Below are 14,201 nucleotides of genomic sequence, written 5' to 3'. Positions count from 1 at the left end.
ACAATCCATATTTTTCAGGAGGTAAACAGCAATCTTCAAGTTTTTCCACAGATTTTCAATGGGATTCAAGTCTGGGCTTTAGCTGGGCAACTCAAGGACTTTCACATTCTTGTTCTGAAGCTATTACAGCGTTGCTTTGGCTGTATGCTTGGGGTCATTGTCCTGTTGGAACGTAAATCTTCACCCCAGTCTAAGGCGGTTTGCACTCTGAAGCAGGTTCTCATCAAGGATTTGCCTGTATTTGGCTCCTTTCATTGTTCTCTCTGTCCTTACCAGTCTCCCAGTCCCTGCTGCTGACAAGCATCCCAATAGTATGATGCTGCCAACACTAGGGGTGTGGCTGTCATTACATTTTGTCAGCCTGTTATAGTCATGCAAAAGTTGCCAGTATCATGGTAAATTAACCGTTAATTAACATAAACATGTTTAGTATTTCCTCCATGCATATAAACTGCATACAAGTCAGTGATGCGTGCCTTTGGAACATCTACATTTAAAAAAGTATAATAAATCAATTTAATATACACCATCACAATAAATCCATTATTTATTTTAGGCAGGTCTAAAGAAACATTATGATATGAAGAAAATGTAGTTCAGAAGCACAGAATATAAATTGGCCTACTGTATGTTATCTGGCTATGCGCCATGCCACACGGTGGAGGCTTGTTAATTTAGTAGACAAGATCTTCTTAGAAGTCCCGTGCCATTATTTTATATTATATGATTTTATAGTAAGAAGAATATAATTGAACTTAAGTGCATAAAATAGAAAGGATATTTTTCCCATCCTGGAGCGAGTGTGCATATGAAGTGGCTATGTTGAGCGTAAAAGTGATAATTTGAAACGGGTCCTATATGCTAGATTTAGAGTTATTTGGCAACTTTAATTGTGAATGTTACAAACCTTAGAATGTCGTAGAAATCAAAACATATATGGGCTGCATGATACGACTAAAGGCCATTGATGATTTGAGAAAGTCACAAAAAAAGCTTGTGCTCTGTTCCTTGCCTCAGACTGCACACACACTGTTCTCTCATCAAGTGATCATATTTGCACCCATCAGACTATTCTCAATGTAATCTTGTCTTTAATAATATGTAAAATTTGTTCAATTTAGAATGGCCCATTATTAAATTGGCAGGAACAGGGGCAGGGAAAAAATGCACCCGAATAGCGAATGGAGACCACTTTCCCTGCCAGTTCGTTTTTCATTCATGCGGGTAGGCTACTCAGGTTATTTCACTCCACACATCAACCACTGTTTGAGGAGCATGCAGCCACTCATATGCCATGGGCTCCCCAACCCTGTTCCTGCAGCTACCCAGTGCTTAATTGGGGAAACCAAGTTAAATCTGTTTGGGAACATCAATAGTAACATGTTTTCACAACTAAACATATTTCATGAAACTGTTGACAACCCCTCTCTCTGGAAAGGAATGAAGGAGAGACAGGAGGAGATAGAAATGCACGGTGGTGAGATTCTGTAGCTAAAGGTAATGTGTCAGCCTATTAATTATGAAAATATAAAAAATGCCCTATTACTAGGCTATTCAAAATCAAATACAAATTCACTATAATTGTAGGATAACTCTGTAAGCCGCCCTGCACAATCAATGAACCAACAGCATCGCCTAGGCCTATACCTTCTCTCCCTTACTCATGGATAGAACCCAGACTCATGGATATAAAGTTTGGAGCATAGCATAAGGTAACCAGTCCATAAGTATGCCTAATAATACAGTCCACACTCAAAGGAGATTACTAGATTTTGTTTAATTTTGGAGTTTAGGCTAGACCAATTATGTACCAAAGACATCTTAAATCTTTTTTTTTATTATTTTTTTCTGCTATGCGTAATATAAGTAGGCTATATATTGTAGAAAGGCACCATCATCGGGCTTGGGCTTATATTTAGGCCTATGCTATGCATAAGCTCTAATATGCATGAGGGTTTTGAATTAATCATCACCTTAGAAATCGCTGTCCATTTCGATGTGTTAGGCTTTGAAACAACATCCCCAACGACCATGTTTTCCACTCAGTTTCAACCTGTTATTGAACTTCTTTCTTCAAATTCATCAAAGTGAAGTGAGTTGATGTGATTTTCGATTGCATTTGCATTGATGTCAGAGTGGTTAGAGGGACAACAGAGCCCCGAGTACCAAGCCATTAGTGACCTGATGATCGTTAGTGAGTTGGGTACTACCAAAGCATGTCCAGAGTGCATAAGAGGAGATTACCATTGTCAACGGTCACGTATAATTTTACTTCGGTCATGACTCATGACTGCTGGTGTGGCGGTAATACGATGACCCCAACAGCCCTAGCCACCACCATGCTTCCCGGTAGGGATGGTGTTAGACGGGTGATGAGCTGTGCCTGGTTTTCTCCAGACAGTGCTTTGCATTTAGGCCAAAGAGCTCAATTTTTGTCTCATCAGACCACAGAATATTTTGCCTTATGCTCTCAAGGTCTTTCACGTGCCTTTTTGCAAACTGTCATGTGCCTTTTTCTCAGGAGTGGCTTCCGTCTGGCCACTCTCCCATAAAGCCCAGATTGGTGAAGTGCTGTAGCGACTGTTGTCCTTCTGGCAGGTTCTCCCATCTCAGCCAAGGAACTCTGTCAGAGTGGTCATTGGGTTCTTGGTCACCTCACTGACCAAGGTCCTTCTTGCCTGGTTGCTCAGTTTGGTCGGACGGCCAGCTCTAAGCAGAGTCTGGGCACTTCCATATTTTTTCAATTTCCCACTGTGCTCTTGGAAACTTTCAACACTCTAGAAATGGTTTTAGAACCTTCCCCAGATATATGCCGCATCACAATTCTATCTCAGAGATCTACGGACAGTTCCTTGGACTTCATGGTATAGTTTCTGCTCTAACGTGCACTGTCAACTGTGGGACCTTCTATAGACAGGTGTGTTTCTTTCTAAATCATGTCCAAACAATTGAATTGGCTCCAAACAAGTTGTGGTAACGTCTCAAGGATGATCAAAGGAAATTGGATGCATCTGAGCTCAATTTTGAGTGTCTCAGCAAAGGGGTGTGAATACTTATGTAAATGAGATATTTCTGTATTTCATTTTCAATAAATTTGACAACATTTCTCAAAACATGTTTTCACTTTGCCATTATGGGGTATTGTGTGTAGATGGGTGAAAAAATGTATATATTTAATCAATTTTGAATTCAGGCTGTAATACAATAAAATGTGGAATTAGTCAAGGGGTATGAATACTTTCAGAAGGCCAAATGATGAAAACAACAGTAGCCTAAACATCATTATAATGGCCAAGTGGCCTTGATAAATAGTGAAAATCACAAAGGCAATAATGGCATTATAATGAATATAAGTGTCATTATTGTCAGCTCGTGTTAACATTGTGTGCGTCTTCATGCAATGTCATTAGTTGGATTTCATTTAGCTGTTATCCCTTGTCCTAACAGTTTACACAAATCTTCGTAACTTTCACTTGCTTGACACACTTTGACATACCGTACCTTTATTTGGTTGTAGTGCGTAATAGTATCCGGTTCTCTCTTTATTGTGTGCCCGTCATCTTGTCATTCTTCAGCACGGTTGCACAACGGCTGTGCAGGTGCCTTATTTTGCACAGAGGGAGGGAGCTCCCAACTCACTTTGTTCATGGTGGCAGCCAATGACAGTGAAGTGAAGAAATTGTCCATGGTGACATTTCTCCCCTTGCCAATGTAAGGTTCCACAAGCTTCATCACCACATTCTCCGACAGTCAATCACCTGCTGCCTGATGTGGATATTTCCCCATATTTTGAAAGCCGTTCAGCATGTACAATTACGCACGCTCTCACTTTGTAGCCTAGCCTACTCCAAGTAGGCTAGAGTAGACTGATAAGACTGTTTGTATTCGGTGGACTGAAATAGGGTACATACCATTTTGAGATTATAATTAGAACAGATCAATACAATAGAATGGCCCGACCCTGTTCTTCATTCACAATTGGTGATTACATAATTATACATAGTTCGCTTCCCCTCACTCATCAACTCATCCATTCACCCCCTTTCCCCCATCATACTTTACTTCATTTATTTCATCTGTTGTTATACACTGAGTATACCAAACATTAGCAACAAAATGTAATTCATGAGCAGTCATAATGACTGCTTTAGCAGTTCTAGTGTTACGAACAGTTTCAATGTGTTCTGGAAAGCTTCTCTTCCCTAAAATAAACATTGTAGAATCACCTGCACAACTGGGAGGTTTTTGTGTTTTGGGAACATATCTTTTGTGATGTCTCCACAATGTTCCCACCAGACTGTTCCCACAACCTAATGAAACATTCTGGGAACCTTTAAAGAACAGACGAAATGTGTTCTGGGAATGTCCTTGTAACAGCAGGTGAATGTTGTTGCACCCTAAAAGAAACATTGTAAAATCATCTGCACAACTGGAAAGTTTTTATGTTTTGGGAACATATATTTTGTGATGTCCCCAAAATGTTCCCAACAGACTGTTCCCACAACCTAATGAAACATTCCGGGAACCTTTAAAGAACAGACCAAATGTGTTCTGGGAACTTTCTTGGGTAACACTTTATTTGGATAGTCCATCTGGAGATGCTCTACAGACTATTAGTAACATTTCAACTAACTATATCTACTATCCCTAGCCCTAACCTTAACCCTTATCCTAACCCTAAACTTAACCCTAACCTTCACCTTAATAACCTTTGCCCTAACACTTATTTTAAACAAAAACCTAACTGTAACCTTAGCAAGCAGTTGCTTATCAACAGATAGTTTGTTGATAGTATGACCATCTGTAGAGCATCTACAGATGGAAAATCCAGACTATCCAAATAAAGTGTGGCCCGTTCTTGTAACATCAGGTGAATGTTTCTGCACCCTAAAATAAACATTGTAGAATCATCCGCACAACTGGACAGTTTTTGTTCTAGCCAGACTGTTCCCACAACCTAATGAAACATTCTGGGAACCTTTAAAGAGCAGATTAAACATTCTTGCAACATCAGGCGAATGTTTTATACAAACATGCTGTAGTCATCACCACGAATGGACAGTTTTTGTATTATGAGAACATTTGCCGCGACCAACTTAATGTTCTGGGAACTTTCACAGAACCAATTTTGATTTGCTGGGAAAACATTACTGGTACATTGTGTTATTACATTACCTTGAAACCTGATGAATGTTTCTCTCTGACGTTATCATCCTAATGTTAGATAAAATCCTAACTAGAACTTAATGGAAATCTTAGCTGATGTTCTGGGAATGTTCGCGGTTTGCTGGGTTACTCTTGGAAGCAAACCATGAAAATGAGCCACACAATTGGAATGGTGTCATCTCATCAGTTAGAATAAAATGCTATCATATATGAATCATGTGAAGTATTAGCAATAAAGTATTTTTTATATTTGTACATAAAAATGTCCAACACTTGTATCTTCAATTTTATAAGGTGACCATATGGTTGGTCATGTTTGTTGAGAAGAAATAGAGGTTTATATGTTATGTTCGCTACAAAAATCACTGCAGTTCAATAACAGTCACATCCAGTGACTTATTGGTAAAGTCATCAATAACTACTTTTATTAATTATGACCTATAGCTGACCACAACATCACCCCGGCAAAGCTGAAAAAACATCCAAGTCAGTCTACCTCTTACTTTCCGTTGAAGTGAATACCTTTGGTCAGGTCTTACACATCACTGCCATGCATCCTTGAGATTGAAATTGAACGGTTGAGAGGACCAACTCGACAATATATTCAGACAATTTGCTATAGGAAGCATTAAACTCAGTGGGGAGGATTGAGCCCTTTTCTAGCCACTGTCATTATTCCATCTGACAGAGCTTAAAAAATGACAGGTCTGAGGGATCAAATCTCGCATTTATGAAATGGTATTAGGAGGCACTGTGGCAGAAATGTCAACTGACATTTCTCGACCCAGCCCTCCAAACAAGAACAGAAAGGTCAGCCTATGTCCCCGTAAATGCCAACGATTATTACATGAATCCTTAGATACAAAAAATACAACACTTAAAAAGGTCAATTCCTCCAATAAGAATGAGATTATAATGTGTAGTTGTGTGTAAGCATATAGTTTACTTTATGTGATAGATTTGTTGGGGGTTACATTTTATTGTAGTTGGTTTATCATACCAGAGCTTGCAGTCTTGTCCAGGTCTCCCTTATCTCAATGGGTCTTCATGGATTGTATAAGGATTCAATTATTTATTTAACACCATATATTGATTTATGTATACTACCTTCAAGGAATTTGTGGCAATGCAGCATAGATCTGACTTCAATTTAAACAATATCTCAGAAAAGGTTTGGCATTGGATAATGTACTTATTGGTTGTTGTATCTATAACATCCTTCATGCTGCAAGTGTGGAAACAGATGCAACACATTACAATTTCTATTTATTTTTTGGAAAGGGGCTTATTCACTTTGGCATGTGACAACAGTGTAAATAATGTGTGGCATGTCAATGTCCATAGGAATTGACAAGACAGCACAAACAGATCTGGAACGTGCAAGCTATCTGTCCAACGCTGTACACATCATGAAACTAAAGGAAACCTTCCAGGGTGGTAATAGAATAATGCCAGTTGCACAGACTACAGTATAAGAGGGGAAAGCAATGGTGCAAAAGCCTGTGAGCCCTCTGTGTACTGACTATTCCTTCCAGTTGGGACTTATTAATCGCAGACTCAATTAAGCCAAGTGCCCCCAGATAGGATCATCTTTTTAAGGTGGACTGGAGCACCTGTTTACTCCTGGTCTGGAACCATAATAAAGCAGCCCCCTTCACTTTGCGCTTACCTTGAAAATTAAATCCTTTTTCCCATACCGCAGCTCTTTCAGTTGAGCCTGGATTTTCTTGGACTGCAAGGAGAAGATAAGAAAATAAATGTTAGCTTATTCAAATAGTGAAATTGGTTTTAGATCACGTAGCAGGATTTTGCCGGCAGCAGCGGAGCACTCCTTTGTGCGTGTTCCTTGGACAATGCTCCGGCTCAAAGGAGGGACCTACAGAGGGCAAGAAAATGTAAAATCTCCCATTCAGTGAACTGCAAAGCCCACACAATGATTCAATCATGCACTGGCTACTTGCCCACTGTCTAAAGCCCTATTCTCACTCCACTCCACTCCACACAACCACTACCCACTCATACAGTTCCCTGGTAGCACCCCTCCCCTCCCCTCTCATCTCGATGGCCACACACACACACAATAACACATACAGACACACACACAGAGCTCAGACAGTTTGCAAAATGCATGGCTTTCCCTGGTCTCCGATCTTAACCGCAGCACACGTATGCACAAACACACATGGTTCCCAGCTCTCCCTGACATTACTATGGTTGCACATCAGTAAGCTCATGGAAGCACATGGGGGTTGGCTCCCTGATGCTGGTGATACAGTCAGTCCTCTTGGAGCCTTTGCACCAATGAGAGTTTAACAGCTGTTTTCATCCCCCTGGGGAAGTAACTTCTTTAAACAAAAGGTGGATAACATGAAAGGTAGAAAGCCCAATTTTAAAAGAATACATAAAAAGCCCAAGTTTAAAATAATACATACAAAGGTGAGAGTGAAATTAGGTTAGGAACAGATCGAAATTTACTGGGGGGAGGGGGGGTCCAAAATATGGGAGTGTTGTCAAACTTTTCTTTTTTGCTTTGGGGAAGGTTTTGTGGTTTTTTGGGGGGCACAGGGGAGGGTAGTGCGTTTTTTCCCTGGTTTACTTTCGCTCTTCTGCTTGTATTTTCCCTATAAACAATGGCTTGACTTACTTTTAATATTACCCTAATAACATTTTGAAACATTTGTGAAGGTTTGGTATGGTGTGGCTATTATTAAGCTTAAGCTACTGCAGGCCTATGATATGAAGGCAGTGCGCCTCAGTGCTCCAACTGACTCTGACAGTTGAACTTGAGGTGAGGAAGACTGTTTCAGGCCTACCAGAGTTACTCCTATAATCTAACAATATAATGCTTATTTGCATACAAAATATTTGTATAGAATATTTACAAATTACCCACCTTCTGTACGTCTATATCTGTATAGTAGCCATCTGACATAAAAAAAAATGCATGTCGGTGTCGTAGCATGCCTCTGGCATTTCTCTATCTCTCTGGGGTTAGGCCTAAGCTTCTCTTCCTTTATATGGTATATATATATATATATATATATATATATATATATACAGTGAGGGGGAAAAAGTATTTGATCCCCTGCTGATTTTGTACGTTTGCCCACTGACAAAGAAATGATCAGTCTATACTTTTAAGGGTAGGTTTATTTGAACAGTGAGAGACAGAATAAATAAAAAAATCCAGAAAAATGCATGTCAAAAATGTTATAAATTGATTTGCATTTTAATTAGGGAAATAAGTATTTGACCCCCTCTCAATCAGAAAGATTTCCTTAACAGGTGTGCCTTATTAAAAGTTCATGTGGGATTTATTTCCTTCTTAATGCATTTGAGCCAATCAGTTGTGTTGTGACAAGGTAGGGGGGGTATACAGAAGATTTCCCTATTTCGTAAAAGACCAAGTCCATATTATGGCAAGAACAGCTCAAATAAGCAAAGAGAAACGACGGTCCATCATTACTTTAAGACATGAAGGTCAGTCAATACGGAAAATCTCAAGAACTTTGAAAGTTTTTTCAAGTACAGTTGCAAAAACCATCAAGCGCTATGATGAAACTGGATCTCATGAGGACTGCCACAGGAATGGAAGACCCAGAGTTACTTCTGCTGCAGAGGATAAGTTCATTAGAGTTACCAGCCTCAGAAATTGCAGCCCAAATAAATGCTTCACAGAGTTCAAGTCACAGACACATCTCAACATCAACTGTTCAGAGGGGACTGTGTGAATCAGGCCTTCATGGTCGAATTGCTGCAAAGAAACCACTGCTAAAGGACACCAATAAGAAGAAGAGACCTGCTTGGGCCAAGAAACACGAGCAATGGACGTTAGACCGGTGGAAATTTGTCCTTTGGTCTGGAGTGCAAATTGGAGATTTTTGGTTCCAACCGCCATGTCTATGTGAGACGCGGTGTGGGTGAACGGATGATCTCTGCATGTGTAGTTCCCACCGTAAAGCATGGAGGAGGAGGTAATCTAAGTTCTAGACCTCAGCTGAATCTGGTAATGAATGGTGTGGCTGTTGAACAAATAATAATAATAATAATATGCCATTTAGCAGACACTTTTATCCAAAGCGACTTACAGTCATGTGCGCATACATTTTTACGTATGGGTGGCCCCGGGGATCGAACCCACTACCTTGGCGTTACAAGCGCCATGCTCTACCAATTGAGCTACAGAGGACCACCCAGAACAAGTTGAGGAGACTAAATTACTTGGCGTTACCTTAGATTGTAAACTATCATGGTCAAAACATATAGATTCAATGTTTCTAAAGATGGGGAGAGGTCTGTCCGTAATAAAGAGATGCTCTGCTTTTTTGACACCACTCTCCAAAAAGCAAGTTCTGCAGGCTCTAGTTTTGTCTAATCTTGATTATTGTCCAGTCGTGTGGTCCAGTGCTGCAAGGAAAGACCTAGTTATGCTGCAGCTGGCCTAAAAACAGAGCAGCACGTCTTGCTCTTCATTGTAATCAGAGGGCTTATATAAATACTATGCATGCCAGTCTCTCTTGGCTAAGAGTTGAGGAGAGACTGACTGCATCACTTCTTCTTCAAATCAAATTTTATTTTTCACATGCGCCGAATACAACAGGTGTATTACAGTGAAATGCTTACTTACAAGCCCTAAAATCCCAAATTGTTTGCATAGTCAACTTACACACAGCTCTGACACACAAACTTACCCCACCAGACATGCCACCAGGGGTCTTTTCACAGTCCCCAAATCCAGAACAAATTCAAGAAAGCCTACAGTATTATATAGAGCCATTATTGCATGGAACTCTGTTCCATCTCATATTGCTCAAATAAACAGCAAACCTGGTTTCAAAAAACAGATAAAGCAACACCTCACAGCACGATGCCTCTCTCCTATTTGACCTAGATAGTTTGTGTGTATGTATTGATATGTAGGCTACATGTGCCTTTAAAAAAATGTTTGTAGTTCTGTCCTTGAGCTGTTCTTGTCTATTAATGTTATGTATTATGTCATGTTTTGTGTGGACCCCAGGAAGAGTAGCTGCTGCTTTTGCAGCTAATGGGGATCCTAATAAAATGCCAAAATACCAAAAGCAGCCAACAAGTGCTCAGCATATGTGGGAACTCCTTCAAGACTATTGGAAAAGCACTACTCATGATGCTGGTTGAGAGAATGCCAAGAGTGTGCAAAGTTGTCATCAAGACAAAGGGTGGCTACTTTGAAGAATATAAAATATATTTAGATTTTTGGTTACGACATGATTCCATATGTGTTATTTCATAGTTTTGATGTCTTCACTATTATTCTACAATGTAGAAAATAGTCAAAATTAAGAAAAACCCTTGAATGAGTAGGTGTGTCTAAACTTTTGACTGGTACAAAGAGTTGCAGTTAGTTTCGGGAATAGGTGGCAGGGAATAAGTTAGTCCTGAATATTTCCAAAACTAAAATCATTGTATTTGGGTCAAATCATTCACTAAACCCTAAACCTCAACTACATCTCGTAGTGAATAATGTGGAAATTGAGCAAGTTGAGGTGACTAAACTGCTTGGAGTAACCCTGGATTGTAGACTGTAATGGTCAAAGCATATTGATACAACAGTAGCTAAGATGAGGAGAAGTATGTCCATAATTAAGCGCTGTTCTGCCTTCTTAACAACACTATCAACAAGGCAGGTCCTACAGGCCCAAGTTTTGTCGCACCTAGACTACTGTTCAGTAGTGTGGTCAGGTGCCACAAAGAGGGACTTGGGAAAATTGCAGTTGGCTCAGAACAGGGCAGCACGGCTGGCCCTTAAAAGTACACGGAGAGCTAACATGAATGACATGTATGTCAGTCTCTCCTGGCTCAGTGGAAGAGAGATTGACTTCATCACTGCTTGTTTTTGTAAGAAGTGTTGACAAGCTGAATGTACCGAGCTGTCTGTTTGGAATACTGCCACACAGCTCGGACACCCATGCATACCCCACAAGACATGCCACCAGAGGTCTCTTCACAGTCCCCAAGTCCAGAACAGACTATGGGAGGCACACAGTACTACATAGAGCCATGACTACATGAAACTCTATTCCACATCAGGTAACCGATGCAAGCAGTAGAATCATATTTTAAAAAACAGGTAAAAACACACCTTATGGAACAACGGGGACTGTGAAGAGACACACACAAGAGTATAGACACATGCATACGCACACAATGTGATATTGTTGTATGGTGGTATTAAACATTTTGTATTGTAGATAGGTAGTGGTGTAATAATGTCAAATGATGTACTGTTTTATATTTTGTTTTATATGTAATGTAAGTGCTTTAGGAAGAGTAGCTGCTTTGGCAGAAGCTAATGGGGATCCCTAATAAATACAATTAAATACAAATATATATATATATATATATATATATATATATATATATATATATATATATATATATATATATATATATATATATATATATATAGATATTAGGGCTGTCAAAGTTAACATGTTAATAACGCGTTAATGCTTACATCTTTTTAGCCGTACATTTTTTGACGCCATTAACGCATTTTCTTAGTTTGACCCCCCTGAACCATCCATAGTTCAGATTCAAGCCCTAGCAGACGATGCGCTAGTTTGACAACCACTTTACTAGCTAGCTACTTGTATGACTGAATGATGGAGAATGCTAGTAAGGGGCTTTTAAATGGCAAATTACATTTCAAATCACTCCCAGGTGGCTCTCTGGATAAAACCGAAGTAATTTGCGTCTATTGCAATACTGAATTTGTTTAGCACCGAAGTACATTGAGTCTTCATTATCATTTACAAGGGAAACATACTGTTGACGTCGGGAATTCAAGTAATGTTACTAGTAGCAATGGAGGACATCTTCGGCAGGCTAAGCTAGAAGAGTGTGTGCGTGGGAGGCCTATGGACAAGTCGACGAGTAGCAAGCTAACACAAGCAATAGCCAAGTGGATTGCTACAGCTTGCAGGCCAGTCCACATTGTGGAGGACGAAGGCTTGAGAGATCATTCGGAGAGCATCGAACAACTCAACGTATGAGTTACCCTCGAGCGCCACCGTTGTTAAAAGAATACACGAGCTGTATGAAAGCGAGAGGGCTACGAAAGCGGAGGAGTTGAAACATGCAATGGCTGATGCTCTCACAGGAGACCACTGGACTTCGGTCAGTAACCACAACTACCTTGGGGTTACTGCGCACCACATCGATGAAAACTGCATTCACACACTCTGACCGTAATGAAGACAGAAGAGAGGCACTATGCTGAAACGTGTGTCGGGTATTTCATGGATCTAGCAAAGCAGTGGAACATTGAAAACAAAGTTACCACAGTTTGCAAAGACAGTGCACGGAACATGATTGCAGCTGCAAGACATCTGCCTTTTGAACACCTGCCCTGCACTGCGCACAGTCTCCAAAGGTCCATCACTTTGTCCCTACAGAACAGCGGGTTCGACAATGCCCTAGCCAAATGCCGAAAGCTCGGACAACTGCAGAGCTCGGACAACAGCAAGTTGCAAATGCGCTAAAGAAGGAGTCACTCGCACAAGATGTCACAACAAGATTGAATTCCACTCTGGAAATGGTCAAACGTGTCCACAGAAACCAACAACCACTGAGAGATGCTCTGGCCCAACAAAAAACGAACATCACCATGCCAACCACAGCTGAACTGGAGAAACTGCAGAAGCTGAAGGCACTACTGGAGCCCTGCAGGTAATATTTTTTATCTCACTATTAGTGTTATAATACGATTTTGTGTGCATGAGCGAGTGTGTAAAGTGTGTGTGTGTGTGTGTGTGTGTGTGTGTGTGTGTGTGTGTGTGTGAGAGAGAGAGATTTACTGTTAACTTTTTATTGTTTATTTCCCATGCCAATAAAGCCCCTTGAATTGAATTGAATTGAGAGAGCGAGAGAGAGAGAGTCTGTGTATAACAAGTCTCTCACAATTGACTGAAGTGATTTTGAATTATCTTTCACTGCAGGTACTTGACTGAACCTCTGGGAAGAGAGAAGTACATTTCCTGCTTAGTGGGGTTGCCTGCTTTGTGTCATCTCCTTCGGGTGATGGAGACCTCCGATGATGACCCTGTCTATATGGTAAGATTCAAGCTGACAATTACAACATACCTGAAGAAACGCAAGGAAAACACCAATCTCACATGGCTGAAGATCACAACAGCACTCGACCCAAGGTTTAAGGACCTGAAGTGCCTTCCCAGACCTGAGAGGGGTGAGGTGTGGGCTTTGGTCAGCAACTTGCTGAAGGAAGACAGGCCTGCACAGCAACCTGATAAAGCACCAGAGTCAAAGCCACCAAAGAAGAAAGCTGCCCTTTTGTTGAGTTCTTCTGAGTCTGACTGATGAAGAGGAGGAGTCCATTGAGAAATGTGTGGAGCGTTACAAAGCAGAGCCCAGCATCAACATGGAAGACTGTCCACTACAGTGGTGGTCACAGCATGCAGGGGCACACACCAGGCTGGCCTGCATTGCACGAAGGTACCTGGCAACGCCTGCCACATCAGTACCTTGTGAGAGGTTGTTTTCACTCTCTGGACATATCGTACAGAAGAAGAGAGCAGCTTTATCATCTGAAAATGTCAACAGGCTTGTTATTCTTTGCAACTGGCTCAGCGAAAAGAAATAGGAGGACGACTGAAGTGTATGTCCACTGGTTTATGTTCTGTGGAATTCATGACATTGTTGGACAAGTTTATGCTCTTTGTATCCATAGTTATTTTTTTCTTATAGCCAACCCTCCAATCAGTAATTGGGAGAACAATCATTTAGAATGGCTGAAGCTTTAACTGTGTGTGTGTGTGTGTGTGTGTGTGTGTGTGTGTGTGTGTGTGTGTGTGTGTGTGTGTGTGTGTGTGTGTGTGTGAAAATGTATGAGGGAGCATTAGCAGGCCTACTGGGAGCATTAGTAAGTTACAGGACTTTTGTATTGCTTAACTTGTTTATGGTGAATATGCCATTAAAATACACTGCTTTTTTAAATGGAACAATCTTTATTTAGCACAACATTTGAGCAATTGTGATTA

The 14,201-nt window shown here is 40.6% G+C and overlaps 1 protein-coding gene across 1 annotated transcript in view; it reads right to left on the bottom strand.

Moving 5' to 3' along the window:
* The window catches only part of LOC311128064 (leucine zipper protein 2-like), a 200,337-nt gene that overhangs the window by 56,559 nt on the left and 129,577 nt on the right, over positions 1–14,201 (bottom strand). The window contains exon 7 of the mRNA XM_084160020.1: positions 6,836–6,898. Coding sequence (XP_084016146.1) covers positions 6,836–6,898 — 63 coding nt within the window. The remainder of the gene's footprint in view (positions 1–6,835; positions 6,899–14,201) is intronic.

Source organism: Coregonus lavaretus (genome assembly GCF_964263955.1).
Source record: "Coregonus lavaretus genome assembly, chromosome: 4".
Lineage (NCBI taxonomy): Eukaryota > Metazoa > Chordata > Actinopteri > Salmoniformes > Salmonidae > Coregonus > Coregonus lavaretus.
Note: the sequence above shows the minus strand (reverse complement) of the source record. Positions and strands in the feature narration are given on the sequence as shown.